The sequence below is a fragment of the Chiloscyllium punctatum genome, chromosome 32 (assembly GCF_047496795.1).
Source record: "Chiloscyllium punctatum isolate Juve2018m chromosome 32, sChiPun1.3, whole genome shotgun sequence".
In the NCBI taxonomy this organism is placed as follows: Eukaryota; Metazoa; Chordata; class Chondrichthyes; order Orectolobiformes; family Hemiscylliidae; genus Chiloscyllium; species Chiloscyllium punctatum.
In genome coordinates this window covers 22691585-22719228 of record NC_092770.1, presented here as the reverse complement: position 1 = coordinate 22719228, position 27644 = coordinate 22691585, and the positions used below count along the sequence as shown (strand labels likewise).

Here is a 27644-nt window from a genome sequence, read left to right as displayed (position 1 = left end):
TCGCCTACCTTCTGTGACAGAATGACCAGCAATTTTTCAATCTAAAGAAATGATTCCCAAATTGAGATAAGTTTGGATGATGATAGTTGCAATAAATAATGTTTGCAACACAGAAGTGGAGGAAAGGACCACCTCAAACAAGAGAGAATCTATCCCTGGTCCTTTCATGTTCAGTGTTTTTACCATCATCGCCACCCTCTCCAGGCCAGTTAAGGATGGACAGTAAACCCTGGCCCAGCCAACAACTCCCATATCTCATGAACAAATTTTTTAAATGAAGATTGCGTCTACAAAACTCTCACCTACTGCCATTAAAATTCTATGATGGAAAGCCATCTGATCCTGGCGGTATTATCGTACTTTGGTAGCACTGTTTGTTTGCCGGCATTTTGCTCCCTGACCCTGAAGTTCCTTCTTAATTTCCATGGAATATCAGGCATTCTTATCTCTTTCTCTGCCGTAACTACTGATGCAAAGTAATTTTTCACCGTGTTCACCATCTCCTTATTTCCATTGACAGTATCAAAGTCATAAGTGTTGGAAGGAGACACGTTGACCCTGACCACCTTTCCTCATTAAATTGTAAATAGTTCAGCTTCTAGTTGGCTTTTATCTCCTTTTTCTTGTTCTTGCTATTTGTACCATTACCCTTCTGCTGTTTGTTTTGTCTGTTTGTGTTCACCATCTTCTGTCCCTTTTTATTTTGTTTTTGAATGTTTGCATCCTTTTCAGCTTGTGTTGTCTCTTATCTCTGTTGCTGTCTTTGTCCACGGTTGTGTTTTTTTAAGTAGAATTCTTGCTGTAAAGAGCTTTGTCTTTCTATGTCATAAATTAGTTTTTAAACACTGTCAGCTAATCTGTCCTGTTGCTGTTCTCTCGCTCGATTACCATGGACAGTGTCATTGCATCAAATGCAGCCTTGCCCAATCAGAGAATCTTGGTTAGGTACTTTGCGTTTTCTCTATCAGATTCTGTGTTCAACCTGTCATTAAATTCTTGACTAACAACTGAGTTGATGGTTATCAGAGGTAGATGGGAATGCAGATTTAAGGTTAAAATCAGAGTGGCCATGATCTTACTCAGGGCGGAACAGGATTCAAGGGACCAAATGGCCTCCTTCTCACTCATATGTTCATTTCATGTATCGCTAATCAGTTGATTGAATTTGCTGGACATGTTGCTCCTGGAAACCAGCTTTGATAGACACAAGAAATTCACTACTGTTGTGACGTCTACTATGCTGCTTGGCCAATGATAAGCTAATTGACCCCTCAACTACTCTGGCTTTGCTTGGGTGGTCTCTGTACAGCTATCCCTTACGAATGGTGCGCTCAACAAAAATCACTTGCCCGTTGAAGAGATACATTAGTGGTGGGTTAGTTTCCTGATGTGTAAAGACCTACCTGACCTGAAAACCCTCTGTTTCTTAATAACTTGGACAAAAATCAGATCAGCCATCACCATCTTTCTATCTGGCCACGCCTCAGTAATTTCTGCCATGTCATAGTGTCCAAATTGATTTGACATCAGAAATTATTTCCATCAGTCTATTTGATCCTTTGCAAATTTGTATGAGGGAATTCAAGGTTGGTCTAGCATTCTAAGCCATGGTTCTGTTTGAATGGTTTACTCACACAATTCTTAACACTCTCTTGGGATTCCATGGTTCCAGGCCACAGTTCCAATCACGCAACTTCTGCCTGCTTCACTCTCTTTCCTTTAGTGTGCTTTCTAAAGGTTCCATTGGGATTGTACTCTCCACCCTTTCCTTTGTTGGTCAGAGCATTGAGTACAGGGGTTGGGAGGACATGTTGCAGCTGTACAGGACATTGGTCAGGCCACTTTTGGAATACTACATGCAATTCTCGTCTCCCTCCTATAGCAAGGATGTTGTGAAACTTGTAAGGGTTCAGAAAGGATTTACGAGGATGTTGCCAGGGCTGGAGGGTTTGAGCTTTAAGGAGAGGCTGAACAGGCTGGGGCTGTTTTCCCTGGAGCATCAGAGGCTGAGGGGTGACCCTATAGAGGTTTATAAAATCATGAGGGATGTGGATAGGGGAAATAGACAAGGTCTTTTCCCTGGGGTCGGGGAGTCCAGAACTAGAGGGCATAGGTTTAAGATGGGAGGGGAAATATTTAAAAGGGACCTAAGGGGAAACTTTTTCATGTAAATGGTGGGGAGTGTATGGAATGAGCTGCGAGAGGAAGTGGTGAAGGCTGGTACAATTACAGCATTTAAAAGGCATCTAGATGTGTATATGAATAGGAAGGGTTTGGAGGGAGACGGGCCAAGTTCTGGCAAATGGGACTAGATTAATTTAGGATCTCTGATCGGCATGGACGAGTTGGACCGAAGGGTCTGTTTCCGTGTCTTACATCTCTGACTCTGTGAGCCTCACAGTCCTTCTCCTAGCTGGTACGTAAAGTTATCATTTCCACAGAAGAGGGTTGTTGAGCCCAATTCCTTTTCCTGAAATCCCATTGGCTGCCCATTCTCTTTTCCAGCCCTTAGTTGCCTGTTTCCCCTTTAAAGTGCTTCCAATTGCACCAGCAGGTGAAACCAGGTCTGAGGATCATGACAACAAGTTAGGTCAATGATAACGCCAATGTAATGTAATATGCACAGGAAGTCATTCCAAAGTACTTCATGATTACCAAGCGAGGGCAGGGACTATTGTAAGGGGAGGCCAATAGCTTGGTCCAAGGGATAAATCAATAGATGGGTCAACAGATAGAGTCGAAAGTGTGGTGCTGGAAAAGCACAGCAAGTCAGGCAGTGTCCGAGGAGCAGGAGAATCAGCGTTTTAGGCTTAAGCCCTTTATCAGCAATCAGGCCTTATCTAGTTATTTAGTCTTGGCTGGGTTTTGAAAAGCTTCAATCATATAGTCTGATTGATAATGAATGATGGAAGGTACAATTCCAAAAACACATTGGTAATTAACCTTTCACAGTCCGTCGCCCACTGCTGCCAGCTCAGTTTGAAAGCCTGGCCTTAAAGTTTCCAGTTGTGGTCTGCTGTTTCTTTCCGCAAATAACTCAAGGCGGTTAATTGTCCTTGACCAATGTTAAAGGTCAAGCAATGGATCAAAGCTTTCCAGCTCTAATTAGCATGAATTAGTGCATAAGTATCAAAGAAATGGCAGTGGTCCATTAAGTTCTAACTAGGCGTTTCTTTGTGACTAAATTTTAGAGATTATTAATACCAGCAAATACAAAATTAATTCATTCCTTTTATATGCTCCTAAGACTTGCTTCCTTAAAACTCTGTATTAATAGAGGGATTGAGTTCCGGAACCATGAGGTTATGCTGCAGCTGTACAAAATTCTGGTACGGCCACACTTGGAGTATTGTTGTGTACAGTTCTGGTCACCGCATTATAAGAAGGATGTGGAAGCTTTGGAAAGGGTGCAGAGGAGATTTACTAGGATGTTGCCTGGTATGGAGGGAAGGTCTTATGAGGAAAGGCTGAGGGCCGTGAGGCTGTTCTCGTTAGAGAGAAGAAGGTTGAGAGGTGACTTAATAGAGACATACAAGATAATCAGAGGGTTAGATAGGGTGGACAGGGAGAGCCTTTCTCCAAGTATGGGGACGGCAAACATGAGGGGACACAACTTTAAAGTGAGGGGAGATAGGTATAAGACAGAGGTCAGAGGTAGTTTCTTTACTCAGGCAGTAGTAAGGGTATGGAATGCTTTTCCTGCAACGGTAGTAGATTCGCCCAGTTTAAGTGCATTTAAGTCGTCATTGGACAGGCAAATGGACGTACATGGAATAGTGTAGGTGGGATGGGCTTCAGACTAGTATGACAGGTCGGTGCAACATTGAGGGCCGAAGGGCCTGTACTGCGCTGTAATGTTCTATGTTCTATGACTCTAAGGATAGGATAGGACAGTTGGGAGGAGGGGTGTAGCTGGGGCAAGGACAGAGGAACCAAGTCTCTTTCATAGGACTAGCATGGGCATGATGGACCCAAAGGGGCAGGACCAGCAGCAAATGGACACGGGTAACCTCAAAGGGGCAGGACCAGCAGCAAATGGACACGGGTAACCTCAAAGGGGCAGGACCAGCAGCAAATGGACACGGGTAACCTCAAAGGGGCAGGACCAGCAGCAAATGGACACGGGTAACCTCAAACTGTTAAAATGTTGATAAAAATTGCAAGTATTAATGTGCGTTGCATAAAATCTGCTACGCGATGTGTTTCAACATCGCGGCACGGTGGCACAGTGGTTAGCACTGCTGCCTCACAGCGCCAGAGATCTGGGTTCAATTCCAGCCTCAGACGACTCTCTGTGTGGAGTTTGCACGTTCTCCCAGTGTCTGCGTGGGTTTCCTCCGGGTGCTCCGGTTTCCTCCCACACTCCAAAGATGTGCAGGTCAGGTGAATTGGCCATGCTAAATTGCCCGTAGTGTTAGGTAAGGGGTAGATGTAGGGGTATGGGTGGGTTGCGCTTCGGCGGGTGCGGTGTGGACTTGTTGGGCCGAAGGGCCTGTTTCCACACTGTAAAGTAATCTAAACGTTGGCTTTCCTCACCAAAGTCAAAGCCAATGTCCTGTTTCTGCAGGAGTGTGGGATACCACACCTCAGCAGCTACAGGAGATGATCGAGCTTGTGGGCCCTTGGGCCGTCAGTTTGGTCGGGAGGCAACGATAACCGCCCCTCAGCCCTGTTGCGAGGAGACAACTTCACCATCTCCGAGCTAAAGGAGGTGGTGGGGGGGCGGGCGCCTCCTCGTCACTGATGTTACGTACAGAAACGCTCCCTTGAGACTAATCAACATGTACACCCCAGTGGGTAAGAGTGAACGGTTGGCCATCCTGCAGCAGCTTCCACTGATGCTGGCTACGTCCAGGCCGGTCATTCTGGCCGGAGACTTCAACTGTATCATTGATGCAGATGGACAATCTGGCAGGGGAGGGGGACAGTAAACTGGACACGGTGATGGAAACGGTCAAAGATGCCAAGTTGTACGATGTCTTCAGCACCCCTGCAGATGGAGCGCAGCGTAGATACACCTGGTCACGGGCAGACGGGTCTATCCGCTCAAGGATAGATTACCTGTTTGTGTCCCGAACGCGCTCGGTCAGATCCACCGACGTCAGGCCAGTGTTCTTCTCTGACCACTGCCTCCTGCTGGCCAACTGTCACCTACAGGATGAGCAGCGGGCTGGTAAGGGAACGTGGAAGCTGAACACAAAACTGTTGACCCTAGGAAACATTGAGGAGCTCAGGAGGGACTACGCAGGTTGGAGAACCGTGAAGCCCCTGTTTGAGTCCCCAGCGGACTGGTGGGAAACAGTAAAAGGGAACATCAAGAGGTTCTTCATCCTCAAAGGTGTTCAGGAGGCGAGAGAGAGGCAGGGAAAACTATCCCAGCTCTAGGAAAGTATGCAGAACCTGCTCCTGCTGCAGACGATGGGGGTGGATGTCACGGAGGACCTCAAGGAGGTGAATGGCCAGCAAGCCTCGCTCATTGCCTCGGAGGCCTCCAAGATAATCTTCCGGTCCAGGGTCCGCTCCTTGGAACAGGACGAGACGTGCTCATGTTTCTTTTTCCAGAAGGTGCACAAAGAGAGCTCCGTGCTCAGCAGCCTGAAGGAAGAAGATGGCTCAGTAACGTCATCTCAGGCTGACATCATGAGGATCAGCAAATCCTTCTATGCCAGTCTGTATGACTCAAAGCCAACCGACAGCGCGGCCTCCCAGTTGTCCCTGTCCTCTATCACGGAGGTCTTAAACGACAGAACACGGGAGAAGCTGGACCAGCCGCTATCTCTGGACGAGCTGACAAAGGCCCTCGAGTCCTTCAAAAAGAATAAAACTCCCGGAAGTGACGGCTTACCGGTCAAGCTCTATTCTGCTCTTTGGGACTTGATTGGCCAGGACCTGCTGGAGGTGTATGTCAGTATGCTTCTGGCAGGTACCATGAGTGAATCCATGAGGAAAGGCATCATCACCCTCCTCTACAAGCAGAAGGGGGAGAGTGAGGAAACTAGAAATCTCACTATTAAACGCGGGTTACAAAATCTTGTCAAAGGTCGTTGCCAACCGGGTCAGTTCTGCTCTGGGATCGGTGATTCACCCTGACCAAACCTGTGCTGTACTGGGCAGGAAGATCGCTGAGAGTCTCGCACTCCTCAGTGATACGATCGCCTATGTACAGGACAGAGGGTTGGACACCTGCCTGATCAGCCTGGACCAGGAGAAAGCCTTTGACAGGATATCGTATACGTATATGAGGGATGTTCTCTCCAAAATAGGCTTTGGGGAGGGAATCTGTAATTGGATCAGACTGCTCTACACCAACATTATCAGTGCAGTCTCAATCAATGTGTGGGAATCAGATAGCTTCCCAGTCAGATCTGGAGTCAGGCAGGGCTGCCCTCTCTCTCCTGCCTTGTTTGTGTGCTGCATAGAGCCATTTGCCGAGTCCATCAGGAAGGATGCGAGCCTGAGAGGGGTGACTATTCCTGGCAGTGGGGGCCTGCAGGTTAAGGCCTCCCTTTACATGGATGATGTCGCCGTTTTCTGCTCAGATCCACTGTCCGTGCACAGACTCATGTGAATATGTGACCAGTTCGAGCAGGCCTTGGGGGCTAAGGTAAACCGAGGCAAGAGCGAGGCCATGCTCTTTGGGAACTGGGCCGACCATCCTCTATCCCCTTCACCGTTGGGACTGACCACCTGAAGGTATTTGGTTTGGGAGGGGCTGGGGCATGCGCCAAGACTTGGGAGGAGCGGATCAGGAAAACAAGGCAGAAATTGGGCAGATGGGAGCAATGGCCGCTCTCCATCGCGGGTGAAAACCTGGTCATCAGGTGTGAGATTCTGTCAGTATTGTTATATGTGGCACAGGTCTGGCCTATTCCCAGAACCTGTGCCGCCGCAGTCACCCGGGCCATCTTCCATTTCATGTGGAAATCAAAGATGGACCGGGTCCGAAGGGACACAATGTATAAAGATCTGGGCAACAGGGGAAAAAACACGCCCAATGTCACCCTCACCCTGATGGCCACCTTTGTGTGTGGCTGCATCAAGCTGTACGTGGATCCCTGGTATGTAAACACTAAGTGTCACTACGTACTGAGGTTCTATCTGTCCCTGGTGTTGTGAAGGATGGGCCTGGCCTCGCTGCCATGGAACGCTCCAAGTAGTTGGACCGTTCCGTATCACCTGTCCTTCGTGGAGAAATTTATGAAGAAAAACACTTTTTGACCACAAGTCCATCAGGAAGTGGTCAGCACGTAGCGTCCTTGAGACCCTTCGGGAAAAGGAGAGGGCAGAGCCTATCGAGCGATTCCCTGAGCAGACAGTCAAAGTCATTTGGCAGAATGCCTCATCGCCAGAACTTTCCAACATGCACCAAGACATGGCTTGGCTGGTGGTGAGAAGGGCTCTGCCTGTGAGATCCTTTATGCACGCCCAGACTCTCAGCCGCACCGCACACTGCCCTCGAAGCGGCTGCGGGGGGGACGAGACTGTCACACACCTCCTTCTGGAATGTGCCTACGCAAAGGAAGTCTGGAGAGGAATGCAGTGGTGTTTGTTGAGGTTTGTCCCGAGCAGCTTCGTGATGCGGGACTCCGTGCTCTACAGTCTGTTCCCCGGGATGCGCACCAAGGCGAACATTAACTGTGCCTGGAGGATCATCAACTCGGTGAAGGACGCTCTCTGGGCGTTCCGAAACCTGTTGATCTTCCAGCTGAAGGAGTTGACCCCGACTGAGTGTTGCAGACTGGCACATTCCAAGGTCCAGGACTACGTGTTGAGGGATGCCCTGAAGCTTGGGGCAGCTGCCGCCAAGACGCGGTGGGGAAAGACCACCATGTAAGGTCTGCCTGCCTAAGAAGAACAGGGGGCCCATTCAATAATTGGGCTCCGCTGACTCCTCAGCAAAATAGCTGGACAGTCAATGTACAGGCTTATATATATGAAAGATTAATTTCAATCTTGTATGTAAAGAAATGTAATGTGTGCATAAGAATGGCATGACCAATTATAAAGATACCCCAATAATTTTATGAATAAAGTATATTTTGAAATAAAAAAATGGTGGACCGAATGGCAACCTTCTGTGCAGCTTCATTCATTAGAACTAGGGCACGAAAATGTGTGAAGAATTGAACGCAGAATAAGGATTTGAACCTTCCTTTGATAGAGAAGTCCCGCTACTCGAGCAAGTGATTTGTTTGACCCACAGCACTGGGCCAAATGGACATTCCAGTCAACGCAATCCAGTAGCAGCTTCTGACTGAGAATGTTGCCAAAAGACGAAATAGAGGGAAAAATTCTTTTGCGTTTGTTCGACATTCCCTGATAAATAAGGATGGGAACATTTCTTGCTTTCTCACTCAGTTGTAGCCATTTCATTTCAATTCAGTTCAGTTTAGTTACTCGTAACGCAGGTTTTTAATAAAAGTTCAATTGCCCAGTCAAATGAAGTGAGTAACACAGAAAAATAAAAATATAATTCTTATATGTGACTCATCTGAATGATATGTTTTTCTCTTTGTAGATGGCAGTCTATATTGCTTCTAAACATAATAAAGTTTATATAAAAAGAAGTAAAGATAAAGTTGCCCCAGTCCCAATTCTCAATAGAGAGAAACAGTGATGGTAAGTTTAACCTAAGGGTCACCAAGATTCAGTTGAGGGTCATGGCTGGGAAGATAGGACCTTCATGGTAATCTCAACTGGTGTGGGATTGAAGTTGTTGGCATCACTCTGTGTTGCAAAACAACTGTCCAGTCAACCGAGCGATCATTTTGTTCCAGATGGTGTCAAACTCCTTGTGTTAATGGAGGGGCAGTCACCCAGGCAAGTGGGGGCGGGGGGGCGGGGGGGGAGGGGGGTGGGTGGTATTCCACCACACTCCTGAATTGTGCCTCATGGAGGGTGGATAGACTTTGAGGAGTTGGGAAGTGAGTTACTAGCTACGTAATTACCAGCGATGGTAATGGCAGTGAATGTCAAAGGGCAATGGTATGATTTCCTCTTGTTGGAGATGGCTCTTTAGTGTCTTCAGTCTGACTTGCCAATGACAAACCCAGACAGGATTTTGCTCAGTTGTTTTTTGTGTACTGGCATCCACTAAAGCAACCTAGACAGAGTTCAAAGATCCTTTTTATTTCCTTGGTCAATAAGATGAAAAGCCAGTATTCAAATTTATGGCACTTCATTGTCTTAGGAGAATTGACATTGATCGAGAGGTAGTTTTCAGCTAGCCTGCTAAGTGAACACATAATGATCAATGTCTTCACGCACAGTATGGGGTGTAGACAGGCCTGTGTTTTTCAATAGTAGCCAGTTAACCTTGCTGAACCATGAGGAATGTATTTGTATTTAAGCAGGTGAGAGTCTGGGCAAGTGAAGTCATTAAATAAACAGGGAAAAAAACATTAATAAACACTCTTACAAGGGATTTGGTGTAAGTTAGATGGAAGTCGCATGTTAAAGCTAAGTCAGCCACAGCGTAAAATGTGGCTCACCCACACCAAACAGTGAGCATTTCATTCCTCTTAGGTTTGATGTGGAGGTGCCGGTGTTGGACTGGGGTGGACAAAGTTTAAAAAAAGTCACACAACCCCAGGCTATAGTCAACAGATTTATTTGGAAGCATTAGTTCAGGTTTATTAGGCCAGAGAGGGCAGCTTAGGCTAAGAACAACTGAAAGTGGTTCCTTTTGATCCACATCCCATGAGAAGTGAAGCAATAGTTTTTTTATATGAAAGCAGAATACTGTAGATGCTGGAAATCTGAAATAAAAGCAGGAAGTGTTGAGAATTCTCAATGGGTTGAGCAACATCAGTGGAGGGAGAAACGGTTAATTTTTTGAGTTGGGCATGATTCAATTTCAGAACTAGAGCGGGTGGAGTGATATTCCATGGAAAAGGAGAAAGGAGTAGAAGAAGGATCTGGGAATGGGAGGGAGTGAGAGCGATTAAATGACAATGATATCATGCGATAAAAGGCAAACATTTGTAGTAAAGAAGCATAGGATTTGTCCAGAGTGAGTGTGAAAAGCAGACTAATGAACAGCATCATCCAAAAGCAATTAAAAAAAACAGATTTGGACCAGAGTGAGGCAATGAATGAGAACTGAAATGAGGAACTGAGCTCATGGTGAGAAATTGTTGATTTCAGTGAGTGTGGAGGACTGTCGTGAGAAGGTGAGACGCTCTTTCTCCAGTTGGTATTGATCTTCACTGGAGTGCCCGAAAAGCACAAGAACCGAAATGGGAGTGTGAGAGAAAGGTGGAGAATTGCTATGCCAAGCAATCAGGGTCACGGATGCAGACGGAGAGATGGCGTTCCACGGAATGGTTACCTAACCTGTGGTTGATGTCTCTAAGCTAGAGCCATTCCTGCTGACAAACCTGCTGGGACGACACTGAGGATGGAGTCTGTGAATAGACAGAGGTTGGAAGAACCAGACCTGAGAGTTGAAATCCGAGGTTGGATATTGCAGACATGACTCTGGAGTTTAAAACAACTGCAACCTGTGCATCTTTAAAATTATTTTTGAATGATTCCTAGACAACAGAACATTTTACATCAACCAATCTCTTTATTCCAAACTGTGATGCTTAAAAGAATTTTTGAAAGGGTCAAAACATGTAGATATTGGTGTGGGAGAGACGAGGAGCACAAGTTCACACTCAGGTACAGGGTAGAGGTAAATGGCTTGTTAACCTTTATAACATTGATAACTGGAATACAAAAGTAAGGAATACTTGCTGCAATTGTTCAAGATTTTAGTACAACTATACAGGGAGTACAGTACACTGTTTCTGTCTATGTTAAAGGAAGGATGTTTTTGCATTGAAGGCAATATTGTGAAGAATCAATAGATAGGGCACCTCTGTCATCCTAGGAACCAATGAGGGGGGTAGGAATTCTTCATTATTGGAATTCTCTGTCCCACAAACGTGTGGCTGCTCCATTATTGAAAATATTGAAGGCTGAGTCAGATATCAAAGGATATAATGAGGAAGTAGAGGAAAGGGATTTGAGGCAGCAATGATTGTTTGGAGTGGCAGATTGAACTTAAATGGTCTTTAGTTGAGTCATAGAGATGTACAGCATAGAAATGGACCCTTCTATCCGACTTGTCCATGCTGAGCAGATATCCGAAATTAATCTAGTCCCATTTGCCAGCGCTTGGCCCATATCCCTCTAAACTCTTCATATACCCATCCAGATGCCTTTTAAATGCTGTAATTGTACCAGCCTCCATCACTTTCTCTGGCAGTTCATTCCATACATGCACCACCCTCTACATGAAAACGTTGCCCCTTAGGTCTCCTTTAAATCTTTCCCCTCTCACTTAATACCTATGCCCGCTAGTTCTGGACTCCCACACCCCGGGGAAAAGACCTTGTCTATTTATCCTATCCTATGCCCCTCATGATTTTATAAACCTCTATAAAATCACCCCTCAGCCTCTGACTGTCCAGTGAAAACAGCCCCAGCCTATTCAGCCTCTCCTGATAGCTCAAATCCTCCAACCTGGCAACATCCTTATAACTATTTTTCATACCCTTTCAAGTTTAATAACATCTTTCCTATAACTGCTCCCATTTTGTATTGTCCCAACATTTGATGCTGAGCTGCCAAAAGAGAAAATTGGATAGCCGCACAAAGAATGCAGTGGATAGCACAGACCCTGTTTAATGGGAAAGATACTAATAACAACAAAGAATGATAAAGTAGATTGTAAAGGCTTGAAATCACGGGTATGAAGAAACAGTCGCAAGAGATTTTCTAATCAACAGAAACAACATTCAGAGTCCTATACGGAAAAGCAGGCTGCTCAGAAGCAATGTGGTTCCCTTGAAACTGATAAGAGTGGTGTTGGTTTAAAAAGAGGAAATGATAGTGAATGTACTGGATAATTACTTGCATCAATGTTTTCTGTGCAGAAAGAGGTCAAAGTTCCAGGGGAAATAACATATCATTGGGGGCTGGGTCTCAAGAAAATTGAACAGGGCAAAGTAAGAGAAATTGGAAGACTAATGACACAAAAAAGTGATTCAATCCCAAGACCGAATCACTTTCCATCCCTGAACTGTAAAGGAAGTCATTGACAGCGCCAGCATTGTGGTGGCAGAATGGATCAACCATTAGGAGACCCAGGTTAATGTTCAATGGATCAAATCCCACCTTGACAGCTAGTGAAATCTGAATTCAGTAAAAATGATGGACTAACACAAACATATGATGGTTGTAAATACTTACCTGGTTCACTAAGGAAGATGTGCCATCGTCACCCGGTCTGTCTTACATGTGAGTCCAGACCCACAGCAATATGACACCAAACCACCTCGAACAGCCCTTCCCAAGTACCACTCACTGGTAGAGGTGGCAAAGTACCACAAGGTACCAGAAATGGTCTTTTGGGAAGATACCGTATAAGTTAACACTGAAGCCCATGAGACTGATGGCAGATTGCCATAACTGGTTAAAAAAAATTGGCTGAAAGGAAGGAGACAGAGAAGGTAGGGTGTGACTCTTAACTGCATTCTTCCATCACCTAGCAAGCCACCTGGTTCAAGGCCAATCAGAGATGGGCATTAAGATGCCAGTCCAGCCAGTGATACTCATGTCTCATGAAATAACCTTTTTTTAAAATTCCATTGTCCTCCTGATCTGAGAACCATTCCTTTGGATTGGGAAATAGCACATGTCTCTGTGCTATTTAAGTGAGGTCATACAGGGAAATTGGGAATTATAAACCCATTAGCTTAACATCTGTTCTCAGTAAATAGTTACAGAGTCTATAATTAAGGAGGGATGACTGAACAACATGATAATTTTCAGCTGATAGAGAAAACCAACCAGACTTCGCAAAGTACGGATCACATCAAACAAAAGGGTTTTTTTTTAAATGAGAAGTCGACTTTTTAAATAGTGGACAGAGCGATCATCTCTGAATGTTATTTAACATGAACTTGATAAAGTTTCTCATGAGGGACTTCTGGCTGTTTTATAAAGTCTTGGTTTTGAATAGGTTAATCTTCAAGTTGCATTTTGTTCACCCATTCTACTGAAGTCACAGTTTGCAGATGGACACACTAACTTTCAGGGGGAACCGATGGATCTGTACCAGCTCCTTAAGGTTCTAGTAATTATACGTGACTTAGAGGTAGTTGCAATTATACAATTCACATTCGCATTGTCCAAGAACAGACCTTTTCTGTAGATACTCCATGGTGGTGTATCCTGAATCAATAGTCACTAGGTGGGCCCAACACAAGGGAAGATTTGTGACACCAAACCACCTCGAACAGCCCTTCCCAAGTACCACTCACTGGTAGAGGTGGCAAATACCACAAGGTGCCAGAAGTGGTCTTTTGGGAAGATACCGTATAAGTTAACACTGAAGCTCATGAAACTGATGGCAGATTGCCATAACTGGTTAAAAAATTGGCTGAAAGGAAGGAGACAGAGAAGGTAGGGTGTGACTAGTGGTGTCCCACAAACATCTCTATTGTGGCCACAACTTTATATTTAGTAAAAACTTGCATGAAGGGATAGAAAGCCACATACCCAAATTTGGCAATATCCTAAAGTTGGGCAGGAAGGTCAACAATGTAAATGAAAGCATAGATTTACAAGGTCAAGATAGATTCTGTAAATGTGAGGTCATCCTTTTTGAACATTACAAGGAAAGAGCACTGTACTACTTAAATATTAAAAAAAAGCTAGAAATAGTGGGGGCCCAAAGAGGGTTGAAGTTCTGTGCATACAGATCACTTAAAATGTCACCACAGGTAGAGAAACTAATCAAAATGGCTACCTAGAGAACTGGTATAGAAGCAGACAAATTTGTTTCAGCTCGATAAAAATTATAGTATGTTTTATTGAGCTTTTTAAAATTGTAGACTGGCGTGAGAAATTGTAAAGCCAGCATTTTGAGAAGCAAGTCACCTAACACTTATGGTAAGTGTTGTGTAAACAGCTGTTTGAATAAATGAAGTGTTTGCAGATGAACTGGAGCTGGTACAGATCCATCGGTTCCATCAGTGCTCACATGGATCTTTCATTTGCATCACAAAGTTAATTGGTCTATGGACTAATGACGACAAAGGCCCTTTGCTTGTCAACAGCAATGTGATTGGTTCTCCAGTAACTGAGCATCTTGGTGTTGAGAACGAGGTACAGGTAGACGATCCTTTATCCGAAATTGTTGGGACCAGTATTTTTCGGAATTCAGAATTTTTTGAATTACAGAATAATAGACAGTTTGATGAAAGTTTTAAATGTCTTACCGGAGGAGCAGACTTAGTAACTAAAAACGGGCCTTGACAGAGAATCGAGGCCTGCTGGTGCTGGGCAGCCACCACCCCCACCCCATCCCGCCACGCCCCGTTGCATCTGAGTAGGTGTCGACTTGGGTTAACTATTTACACACCAAACAACCTTGTTAATGAGAAGAAAAAACTTCAGATTTCGGAGCTTTTTGGATTTTGGAACTTTGGATAAAGTATCGTCTACCTGTACAGAGAAGAGATCAACTCTCCATCAGTTCAGAAGCTGACTCTCCATTCTGTGCAGTGAAAACCTACCTTCAGACTGAAGAAAGCCAGTTTATCTCACCTTCAGAGGTTGTTGATAGCTGTGACCTTCAACTAATAAGTCAAAGATCTTTTATAAATGAACCTGCCCAACCCTCTTATGAAGCAGTGTCAGCATTTTAAAAAGAAAAGCTGAAAAGACACCATCTGATCTACAAGAACCAACTCAGCTGATCATGTAAATAAAGATGACTGAGCTTTTCTCGAGTCTTCCCTCCTCCATCTCTGTTTCATTTTCCCTCTCTACATCAGTGTGTCAGGGAGCATCTTTAAGGGGGTTAGAGTTTTAATTTTGTGTTACATGCTAGCAGTTTATAACTGTTTACCTGTAGCTCGTGTCTAATAACTTAAATATTACTAATCCTTTGAGTACAGCAATCTGCTGCATGCTTTTTTTAACCAACCTAGATTTGAAATTGAGGTAAATCAGAGTTCTACATATTTCTTCAAATGTTTTAACTCCAGGAATAGGTGAGCTTGGTATACAATGCATTCTCCCAGTGAGGTGTAGCACTGTGTCTGATATTTGTGAATGGTTCTGGGATGCCACACCTAAGGATCTGGAGGCATTAACGGGAGTTCAGTGTTGTTTTTGCTAAAATGGCACCAAGGTTTAAATTACTAACTAGTGCAATCAAACCAAGAATTTTTTAAAAATTCATTCATGGAATGCAGGAGTCACTGGCTAGGCCAGCATTTATTGCCCATCCCTAATTGCCCAATTAAGTCAGCCATGTTGCTGAAAGTCTGGAGTCACATGGAGGCCAGACCAGGGAAAAGTTTGAAGATTTCCTTCCCTGCAGGATAGTAGTGAAACAGGTGGGCTTTAATGACAGATTCAAGATCTTTGTTGAATTCAAAATTTAACTTCTGTCATGGTGGGATTCCAACATCATGTCCTCCATATATTGGCCTGTGGTTCTGAATTATATGCCAATGAAATTATCATATGCCATCGCCTTCTTTAGGATGACTGTAGGGTGATTTAATTGAAGTTGTCAAGATATTAAGGGAAACTGAGTAAATGGAGAGAAACCGTTTCTTCAGGATGAGGAAGGTCTAGGACATGGGATCATCATCCATACATTAGAGTCAGTCTTTCAGAAGTGAAATGAGGAAACATGTTTCACGCACAGTTAGTAAAGCTTTGAAGCTCTCTGTCCATTGGGTTTTTAATGGTAGATCAGTTAATTTTGAACCAGACATTGATGGGTTTTTGCTAACTGAAGGGGATATGGGACGTCGATTGGGGAGTTAAGTTGCGGATCTGCTGTGATCCTGCTGAATTGTGGGGCAGGCTGGAGGGGCTGAATAGTCGCCTCCTTTTCCCGTGTTCAGTTGACAAAGAATTAATCTTTAAAAGACCAGCCTTAAGTGGGATAGTGACTGTAATGAGGTCAGCCAGGTGGACCTCATAGAATATGAGATCCCTGATTGGACCAGGTTAACAGTCCCAATCAGGGAGCCTTGGCTGACCGATATAAACAGGAGTGTCAAAATAAGCACTATCACAGTTAGGCAGTAGTGTGGGGAAAAGAGGGGGACAAAAAATCAAGAAATGACTCTGAGAGCTGGTTCTTGAGGGAGCTGGACCTGTGTGTGTTTTTGTGTGTGTGTGTGTGTGTTTAAAAAAAAACAGGAGTGTCAGAGGGCTGGACCAGTGTGTGCGGGTGTGCAAGGACTCTCCTTGACTCTGTTAGAGGGGAAGGGGACTAAGAGAAGAAGAAAAAAAAAAGAGAATGTCTGAAAAATAAGCGTTACCGCTGTTAGGTGGTAGTGTGGGGGAAAGAAACCAATAAACAGGAGTGTCAGAGGATCTGCTCACTCTGAGAGCTGTCTCTGAGGGAGCTGGATCAGTGTCAAGGACTTGCCACTGCGTAAATAAAGGGTGACTTGGTGATGGGATGCAGCTTCTGTGGAGTTACTTTAAGAAGTGTCTTTTAAAAATAAAGATTCATAGAGATGTAGACCCTTCAACCCAATTCTTTCATGCTGACCAGATATCTGAAATTAATCTATTTGCCAGCACTTGGCCAATATTCCTCTAAACCCTGCCTATTCATGTACCCATCCAGATGCCTCTTAATTGCTGTAATTGTATCAGCCTCCACCCACTTCCTCTGCCAGCTCATTCTATACACACACCACCCTCTGCGTGAAAACAGTTTCCCCTTTGAACCTTAAGAGGCTAGGAGAGGGAATTCCAAATGTCAGGGCCTTGCTAGCTGCTGACATAACTGCCAGTGATGGACTGATTTAAGATCTGATGTGCACTTGGTCAAATTAAAGGGAGCACAGATAACAGAGAATTGTAGGGATGGAGGAGGGTTAGAGGTTGTGAAGGGCAAGGCATTGGACAGTTGCTGTTATCTAGAAAGATCAGTAGCGCCAAAAACCAGTGATTTTTTTTCTAAAAGGAACAAATTAAACATTGAGGTTTTACTTTTAACGATGAGTTTTATCTGAAATCACAACATAGCAGAAGCCATTTGGCTTATCATACCTTTGAAGCCACTTTCAAATTTGTCCCACAACTGATGGTTTACGTTATAATCTAGCATATTAATCCTCCTCAATAACATGTTCTGTTGTCTTTTAACAATTCCTGTGGAATTTGCTTCCACCATCCTTTTCAAGTCCTGCTTTCTAGATCTTAACAATCCTCAGTGTGAAACAATGTTTTGGTGGCTAGTTTATAGGTCATCAACTAACCACCAAAAGACAAGACCCATTATCACTGGTATCCTTACACACAGATGAAGAAGGACACCACTTGGACTGGGACAACACATCCATCCTAGGACAGGCTAGACAGTGACATGCATGGGAGTTCCTAGATGCCTGGCATTCAAACCGGAACTCCATCAATAAACACATCGACTTGGGCCCCATTTACCAACCTCTGACAAATACAGCCAGAAATGATATCACCCAGCCGAAATAGAAAGTGCAACAGAACGCGAGTGCTTCAACGGAAGCTCACTGATGATGTTGCCTAGCATGGAGACGAAATGTCTCTCTGGGTGTGAAGGAAATATTATCCAGGATTCCTGTGCCAAATTGCCATCTTAACTGGATATTGGAGAGATGAGGGCATAGGATAACTTGAATGGAGCTGCTATAGTAACATTGTCAATACGTAATCATTGTTCAGAATTGTTCTTGAAGAATGGTGTAGGTAGGAGTGTATCACAGTACAGGTAAAACCAATGACTGCAGATGCTGGAAACCAGATTCTGGATTAGTGGTGCTGGAAGAGCACAGCAGTTCAGGCAGCATCTGAGGAGCAATAACATCGACGTCTCAGGCAAAAGCCCTTCATCAGGAATACAGGCAGAGAGCCTGAAGGGTGGAGAGATAAGTGAGAGGAGGGTGGGGTTGGGGAGAAAGTAGCATAGAGTACAAAAGGTGAGTGGGGGAGGGAATGAAGGTGATAGGTCAGGGGGAGGAGGGTGAAGTGGATAGGTGGAAAAGAAGATAGGCAGGTAGGACAGGTCATGGGGACAGTGCTGAACTGGAAGTTTGGAACTGGGGTGAGTTGGGGGAAGGGGAAATGAGGAAACCGTTGAAGTCTACATTGATGCCCTGGGGTTGAAGTGTTCTGAGGTGGAAGATGAGGCGTTCTTCCTCCAGGCGTCTGGTAGTGAGAGTGCAGCAATGAAGGAGGCCTAGGACCTCCATGTCCTCAGCAGAGTGGGAGGGGGAGTTGAAATGTTAGGCCACAGGGCGGTGTGGTTGATTGGTGTGGGTATCCCGGAGATGTTCCCTAAAGTGCTCTGCTAAGAGATGTCCAGTCTCCCCAATGTAGAGGAGACCGCATCGGGAGCAACAGATACAATAAATGATATTGGTGGATGTGCAGGTAACAGTATAGACTCAGTGGGCTGAAGGATCTTGTGTACTGTTTGTTGCTATGAATTCCCATTATGTTAGGCAACAGAATGAGGCAGCTCAAAGAACTGTGGTTAAAGAGACTAAACTAGGGTGGAAAGCATCTTCATAAAGCTGAATGCTTCTGCTGTTTATTGAAGTTAATAGCTGATGTCACAGCTGATGCATCAAAAACGGTTTGCTTTATCAATGACAGGAAAGCAAAAACAAATGCCACCAAAAAAAGTGCATAGTAAAATTAACCATAAATGAGTTTACAGTCCTTGAGTTAATGGCATATCAGTACCACATCGCAGATAAAAGATTAAGATTTGGAGAAAGGACAAGACTGCATTGTTGAGTCTTTACAGTTTTGGAGTGTGGGAGACATTCCTTTTCTTGACTTGATTTCAGTTTTGGGAGCTGGTTATTTCTGGCATCTATTTCTGCCACCTTTGCACATTCTTTCAAACAATTGCTTTCTTTCAACAATCTAAATGCATAACATTTAAGAAGTTCGCATTTATATAGTGTCTTTCTCAACCCCAAGGTGTTCCAACACAGTTTGCGTCCAGTGAAGTGGTTTTGAAATGTGAAGACTGGATGCCATTGGGAGAGTTGAGGAGAGTCTTGCCCAGCTGTCGCAGAACCAGCGATGAATCCCTGTCTGTTTGGTTGCTGTGGCAATTGGAAACCAGTGCCCTTCTGGGCTGTTGTCAGATCTCTACTGAGATTGACGTTCCCCATCCCCAGCCAAAAGCTTTATCAGAGGCTGGCAGCATCTCATGGTGCCAATGAAGCTTTTGCTGGCAATGCACCCATCAGAGATCAGGGATCACTGAGGGACATAAAAACCAGGAGTAGGCTATTCAGCCCCCTCCCAGCCTGCTCAGCCACCTGATATGATCATGGCTGATCTCATCTTGGCCTCCACTGTACTTTCCTGCCTGCTCCTTATAACCTTTTAACACACTGCTAATCAAAAATTTGTCCTTCACAAATGCTACACCAGTGTTCCTGTGCAAATGAAACTGATGAACAGCAACCGAGCATCTCTCTGCTGCTGGGCCAGCACAGTGGCTCAGCAGTTACAGCACCAAGGACCTGGGGTTCGATTCCAGCTTCAGACAACTGCCTGTGTGAAGTTTGCACATTCTCCCCATGTCTGCGTGGGTTTCCTCCGGGTTTCCTCCCACAGTCCAAAGATGTGCAGGTGGATTGGCCTGTGGAGAATGAAGGGTTACAGGGATAGGGTAGGAGGCTGGCTCTGGCTGGGATGCTCTTCAGGGCGATGGTATGGACTCTGTGGGTGAAACAGCCTGCTTCCACACTGTAGGGATTCTATAAATTTATTCAATGTCTGCCACACTCTGGGGGAGTGGATTGCACAGATTCACGATCCTTTGAGAGAAGTAATGCCTTTTCCTTTCTGTTTTAATGCTGCCCCATATCCTCAACCAAGAACTTCTCATTCTAGATTGCCCACAAGTAGAAACATCTGCTCCATTTGTCAATGCCGTTTAACATGGTAAATATCTCGACTGGATCTCCTCCTCTTCTTCTAAACTCTAACCAGTACAGGCCAGACTGTTCAATCTCTCTCCATAAGACAAGCCTTTGATCTCTGCAATTGAATCTTGTCAATCTTTTCTGAACTGCCTCCAATGCAATTGAACTGGGAACCAGAACAGTACTCAATACTCCAAGGCACTGGTGGGTGAGGTTGTTGGGGAGAAGGGATTCAGAGGTAAGTGCAGAGAGTGGACCTCTTTCTGCTGATGGCTCAATCATGTGACCTTCCCACCTCCCACTAGGGCTGGATGTTTGTGCTGGCCTTCCAAAGGTGGCACCATTGATATGAGGTTGTCAGTTGTCTCCTAAATCATCTCCTGTGACCAGTGGCTGGGCATCCTACCTTCGCTTGTTCATTCCTGCTTTACCAGGGAAGGTTTTCCCAAAGCCAGGAGACAAGCGCTGGGTTGAACTGGGTCTGGCTCCCATTGTGATGGGCTACATTTAATCCAATCTACCATTGCAATGTGTAGAAGTGCAGCAACCAGTTTGAGCAAAGGAAGCACCCATGAACACCAATACCCCAACGGCCAGTGAATCAGTGTCGAGAGAGAAACCTCCAGCTCTTTTCTAAAACAGTGCCACAGGATCTTTTATGCTGTCCTGAGAAAACAAGTGAGAGGGGTACCTGTTTAATGCCTTCTTTTTAAAGACAACCTTTCAAAAACGTGAGCCTACCTACTTTTGGAATGTGGCTAATATTGTAAGGGGCTCCTTTAAGCTCTTTGGGCACTTCAGTAAGAAGTTGATTTATTTATGAATGAATTTATTTATGTAAAACAACATGGAAGATATTATTGCTCACACAAAGACCACATTTAACCCTTGCATATTGTCACATCTCTGTTGAATTTTACAAGTTCAGAGGTTTGAAAATGATTCCTCTCAAATGTCCCAGCTGAACTACATTGGCTACTGATTCCCAACCCATTACAATTTATAATTTTTAACGTAGTCTTCACGTTTCCGCATGGCTTCTCTCTTCTTAATTTCTACAACCTCTACTTCTACCATCTCACTATTGTTGAACTTCCCATCCTTTTGACCCTATAGTTTGCACATTGCTGCCCCTTTCACACCACATTTGACTGCCAAGCCTTCAACTATGTAGATCCACCAATCAGAGTCCACTTGCCAACCAGTCAGTACTCTCCTCCCATACAGTATATCTGTTGGTCCCCTCCACCCTTAAGTTGGTATTCTTGCACAGTGTCCTGATGCGTGCAAGACAAAAAACTTGGACAAAACGTTTTCAGCAATGCTCAAGTTAAATGACTAATGTAGAACAGCATTGAACACAAAGCTGCCTAAAACGTAATGTGAATGTTAAATAAAATGTGGAGACATTATCGAGTAATTTTTTTTCTGTGTATTTTGTTTCATCCAGGAGGGACCAGAATCTTCTGTCCCCAGTTAACTGCTGGTATCTGCTCCTGAACCAAGTCAGGAGAGAAAGCAAAGACCACGCAACTTTAAGCGACATCTATTTGAACAACGTTATCATGCGCTTCATGCAAATCAGTGAGGACTCTACAAGGCTCTTCAAAAAGGTAATGTGAAACCGACATTGTGCACTTCGCTGAGTCGACCGAAATTTCCCAATTGGCAATGAAACATTTGCAAAACAGCCAGAGAGGAGACAGGAGGAGGGTTTTTTTTTAATGGTGAAACTCAGTGCGTTATTACAATTTGTAACATGCTTGAAAAGGTGATGGGAGCCAATTCATTCAGACCTTTCAAGAGGAAATTGAAGGAGTATTTGAGGGAGAGGAATTCTGCAGGGCTGTGGAAAAAGTGTTGAGTAATGGGACTAACTGGATATTTCCAAAGTCAATGGGAAGAATGTTCACCTTGTGTGCTGTATGATCCTATCACTCTAACAGGTCTGGGAGATGCTAGTGGTGAAACACTTTCCCCATATGAGATAAAACTTGCTCCAGCCTCACCTCAAAAGAACACTTTTGCCTGAGTCATTTAGGGAGTGTGGGTGTTGCTGGCTAAGTCAGTATTTATTGCCTTTCTCAAATTGCTCTTTGCTGGTGAATTGCTGCCTGGAACTCCAGCAGTACATATAAACAACTGGGTAAATCAACAATGCCGTTGGGGAGGGAGTTCCAGGATTTTGACCCAGCAATACTGAAGAAACAGTGATATATTTCCAAGTCAGAATGGTGAATGGTATTCTGGAGCAGACCAAACCCCCTTCACATATATCAAGGAACTGGCCAAGACTAATTTTTAACCTTATTTAAAGGCAAGTGTGAGGTGCTGTGTTCCAGATGTAATTCAATTGGTTACACGACTTGACTTTAAACAAAACATTCTTTATTCTTACCCGACAGTTAAAATACAGACAAAAGAAAGAAGAATTGGCATAACTTTAACTCTGTTGAAAAACTTAATACAATAACAGATTATTTAACTACTAAACATTAGCTGTTCCAGTGTAGTAACATCCTAAAAACACACCCTTAGCAAAGGCAAATGCAGTCAAATAGATTTGTCTCCAGTCCAGGAGAAAAGAACATCAAGAGAAAATTCTAGTAGAGAGAGAGAACCGAAGCTTTTTGCTGTTGCAGGGAGAAATGTATGGGCAACTTCCATAGCCAACTTCAAAACCCTAACAACTAGGGTGGCTCAGCGGTTAGCACTGCTGCCTCGGGGACCCAGGTTTGATTCCAGCCTTGGGCAACTGTCTATGTGAAGTTTGTACTTTCTCCCCGTGTCTGCATGGATTTCCTCTCACAATCCAAAGATGTGCAGGCTAAGTGAATTGGCCATACTAAATTGCCCATAGTGTTCAGGGATGAGTAGGTTAAGTGCATTAGTCAGGGGTAAATGTTGAGCAATAGGGGAATGGGTCTGGGTGGGATACTCTTCGGAGAGTTGGTGTGGGCTTGCTGGGCTGAAGGTCCTGTTTCCACACTGTAGGAATTCTATGATTCTATGAAGTTCTTAAAGTTAAACTACAATCCTGGTTCCATGAGACCCTGACTCCACCCATTCAGGCTGCTTCTATTGTTTTAAATTAAAACAAAAACCAAGGCCTCACAAGCTGTTGACTTTATTGGCTTGGAAGAGACAGCTTTCTAGCTATGGCTCCAAACCTCACTTAAAAAAAAACAGGGCAAAGTGCACCTGCCAAAGCCATAGTTTCATTGCAGTGGCTTGGAGGGGAACTTGCAGGTCGTGGTGTTCCCATTGATTTGCAGCCCTTGTCCTTCTAAATGGAAGTGGTTGTGGGTTTGGAAAGTATTACATAGGGAACCTTGAGTGAATTTCTGCTGTGCATCCTGTAGATAGGTACACACACTTGCTATTGAGTAGTGGGAGTGGATGCTTGTGGATATGGTGCCAGTCAAGCGGGCTGCATTGTCCTGGATTGGTGATGAGCTTCTTGAGTGTTGTTGGAGCTGCACTCTTCCAGGCAAGTGAGGAGTCTTCCATCACACTCCTGACTTGTGCCCCACTGATGGTGGACAGGCTTTGGGGAGTCAAGAGTTTGCTTTTGATCGCCTTTATTGACTTTGGCGATTTTGCTTCCTGCGAGAGTTGCTTGTGTAGGGTGTACGTTGGGAAATGTCAACAGCAAGAAAGCAAGTCGATGGCTCAAATGGTGTTCACTCTCTCTTTCTCTCAGCTTCTTGAGTCTCTTGTGAAACTGTTAATCCAGTAGTCTGGGCTACTTTCAAGCTAGTTGGGGGATCTCAGTGGGCAGCATGCTAATCCACCATGTCACCTAGATACCAATATTTGTGCTCTTAGCCACATCGTGTAATCTTTTGAACTGCTTCTTCAGGAAAGGATTTTGTTTTTCGTTTCTACAGAACCAGCTCCATATTCTGGGTCAGTTCCCTGTCAAAGGTACATTTTGTAAGACTTTGCATTAACTCACATTGGATGCAAAGTCTAAGCTACATCTGATATTTTTTTCAAAGTATGAATGATTGCAATAAGATTTTCAGACAATGCTTCCAAAATGAGTGACAGCATCTTTGATTTAATTAAGAACATGCAGTAGTATTCTTGAAGCAGAATTAGAATGTTATTAAAATTGGACGTGGTTTAGGGTACTGTTTGTGGGGAGGGGGTATGTGTCAGAGAGAGCGGGTTCATTAATGTTCCATTTGTTCAAGTATTTGTGGTTATGGCGTGCTGCCGTGATCGTGTTTCTCACTCTGATCTTGCTGAAACAATTAAATGAAAGTTTTTTTCATGAAGATCTCCACCCCCCCCACCCCCCCGCCTTGTTTGGAAAGAAATTCATTTCAGTGGTGCTGAATTTTCAAAGATCAAACAACCTTTTTTTTTCTCAGAGCCTCAGCCCTACTTCATTATTTCCTGCTGGGAGACAGGAAATTAAATAGCAGGGTCCTATAGTGTGAAACCTAATAATAGAATAAGTGATGACAGAAAATGATGGAATTAAAGTTGCTGCTCTTCCAAACACAAAGTACAATTAATGTGCTTGAGTGGCATTTAATGTTCTGGATGTTTTGTTACTGCTAACTGTGGTATGTGATTACTGTTAGCCCTCAGTCACCTTTTTAAAGGTTCCTCTGATGTTACTGTGATCTGGCTTTATTGTCAATGCACATACGTTCAATCCATGAAGACCCAATAGCTGTTGAGACTTGTATGTCTGTCTTCCACTCACTTCCCACCCCCCCCCCCAACCCCTCCCTGCCTCTCCCTTCACTCTCTCCCCCTCCTCATGCTCTATCGCTCCCCTTCCTCATCCTCTCTCTCACTCCCCCACACTCTTCCTCCTTCGCACTCTTTCTCCTCCCCCCACTCTTTCTTACTCCTCCCCCGTCGCTCACTCTCTGTCTCTTCCCCTCACCCACTCTCTCTCTTCCCTCCCTTTGCCCTTTCTCTTTGTCCCCGGCTGTTGTGCCCTCTCTCTCTCTTCCCCTCACCTTCCCTCCTGCCCTCACATGCTTGCTGTCTTCCCCCTTCCCCCAGTGCTCTCTCTGTCTGCCCTTACCCTCCCAGCACTCTCTCTTCTCCCCCTGCACTCTCTCTCTTCTCTCCTCCCCTCTTGCTCACTCCTCTCACCCGCGCTCTCTCTCCCCCACCTCATACTCTCCCTTCTCTCCTCAACTCCGTGCTCGGTCTCTCTCTCTCTCTCTCTCTCTCTCTCTCTCTCTCTCTCTCTCTCTCTCTCTCTCTCTCTCCCCCCTCCCCTGCTCTCTCTCTTTCCCCTCACCTGGGTCTCTCTCCACCACCCCCACTCTCTCTCTCTCTCTCTCTCCACAGCCTGTGCTCACTCTTTGTCCTTTCCCACACATTCTCTCTTTTCTCCCTTCTACGAGCTGTCTCTCCTTCCCCCCCGACCCCGTGCGCTCTCTCTCTCCTCCCTCCTTCCCCCAGCTGTCTCTTTTCCTCCTCCCTGCGTTTTCTCTCTTTCCCGCCTCTCCGTGCTCTCTTTCTCCTTCTCCCCATAGATGCTCTCTTGCTCTCTCTCCTCACCCTGCAGTGCTCTCTCTCCCTCCGCACTCTCTCCCCCTGCATGCTCTCTCTCTGTCCCCTCGCGCTCCCTCTCTCCCCCACCCCACATTCTCTGTCTTCCTCCACCCTGCGTGCGCTCTCTCTCTTACCCCCCCTTGCAATGTTCTCTCACCTCTCCCCCCAGCATTCTCTCTCTCCCCCCTCCAGTGCTTGGTCTCACTTCCCTCTCACCCCCTGCGCTCTATCTCTATATTCCTCCCACACTCTCAGCATGCTCTCTCTCCCCTCTCTTTATGCTCTCTCACCCTATGTCATTTTGTCTCTGTCTCTCTCTGTCTCTCTCTCCCTCTCTCTCCCATCTTCTGGAGAATCACAATATTCTTAATTAAAAATTACACACCAGGTTATTGTCCAACAGGCTTATTTGGGAGCACTAGCTTTCGAAGCGCTGCTCCTTCATCAAGTGGGGAGTTGTAAGGCCAGATGACCACGAGCTTGGGCAATGGGCTTGGTTTTAAGGTGTGCCTGATGTAGGAGCAGCGCTCTGAAAGCTAGTACTTTGAAATAAACCTATTGGACCATAACCTGGTGTTGTGATTTTTAACTTTGTCCACCCCAGTCCAACACCGGCTGCTCCAAATCGTACAATATTCTCGTGTGGCTTAATTCGCACCACACCCCCACCACCACCCCCATCCCTCGCCGTCCCCCCCCCAAACCTGTTCTAGATGGTGGATAAAATGACTCAAATTTGCTTCCAATTTGACAGTGAAATGAATGAAGTCTGGATGGAGTCGGATGAAGTCTGTAGGTGATGCCTGACATTGTTTCTGTTTCTCTTGATCTTCCTTTTTTAATATAAAGTAAATAATTTCCCTCCCTCTGCATTTGACCTCCCTGCAGTCGCTGGGAGATCTCAGGCTGTCTGGTGACCTCTCTTGCTGCCACCCTGCCTTGTTCTTCCCCGCACTGCACAAACCCGCTCTCCACAGAAGATAAGTAGTTTAAAGTCAGAAAAAAAGAGCAGTGAAAGAAGAAAAACAAAACTATAAGCAGACGGAGCTCCGGACAGAGGCCACACGCTCCTATGCTACTCTACCACCATCTTGAAGTCAATAAGTGTGAGCTGGAATGCAGAGCATCTGAGGAGCAGGAGAGTCATCATTTTGGGCATAAAGCTTTCAGTCCTGACTTTCTCCTAGTCGCCATCTTGAAGTGGTCAGTGTCTTGCCGGTACATTGAGGCAGGGATTTCTGACTCTGTTCCCAATGGGCGAGAACACTGCCAGCCTTTCCAGCTGGTGAAAGGGTGGTGAGGTGGGGAGTTGGTGCCCCTTGGTCTGACCCAGTCTGGGGGTGAGTGAGTGAGGGAATGACCGCTAACACCCACCACCTCGCTGCCTGACCACACCCTTTCTTACCCCCTCCTCCACTTCCCACAACTCCCTGCCCTGAGCAAGCTACCTTGATGTCTGTTGCTTCTGGAAGTTTGAGTTGGTCTGTCTTAGCAGTCTGGGACTCGAACCTATAGGTTCTTTTCCCAAGGATTCACACATGAGATGCAATTTGCACACACCAACTTCTACAAACAGTTAAAAGTTTATTAAAGCCTGTACAAGCGAGGTGACCGCCTTTAACCCTCTTCGCAGGCGTGCAATGTCAAGTCATAGTGAGGCCCGAAACAAAGGAAACACATCCCCTTTACACAGGTCAGCTTACAGATGCTCTGGCCACTCCCCCACAGTCACACGCCACTCAAGATAACCCCCAGCCTTACAGTCACACGTTACCCCAGGTACAATGGTAGGATGAGATCATCTTCGGAGATAATGCAAATGTAAATGCCCTTATCCTGGGGAATCATTATGCAGACAATTTCCTGACCTAGTGATTTCCCAAGACAATGTAGGTGTGACATACCTAACTTCAGGGGATGGCTAGAAAGCATTTCTGAATGGAAGAGATTGAATGATAGTTTAACTTGACAAGAACAGCAGAATGGTAGTAAATGGTCATCCAAATGAAGTACGAGTCATCCATAATCCTACACGAATGTCATCCCCCACCCACTTCCAGAATGTTCAGCTTTGCAGTCTAACTCTCTGTTATTACATCAATGTCCAGAGAGAGATTCCCATTTAATCTTTTAACAACACAAGACACAGGCCTGTGG

The 27644-nt window shown here is 45.1% G+C and overlaps 1 protein-coding gene across 4 annotated transcripts in view; it reads left to right on the top strand.

The window, feature by feature from the left end:
• Positions 1 to 27644, top strand: part of LOC140457988 (SLIT-ROBO Rho GTPase-activating protein 1-like) — a 289838-nt gene that overhangs the window by 137375 nt on the left and 124819 nt on the right. For all 4 annotated transcript variants that reach the window (XM_072551898.1, XM_072551900.1, XM_072551897.1 and 1 more), the window contains exon 3: positions 21409 to 21571. In XM_072551898.1, coding sequence (XP_072407999.1) covers positions 21409 to 21571 — 163 coding nt within the window. The remainder of the gene's footprint in view (positions 1 to 21408; positions 21572 to 27644) is intronic.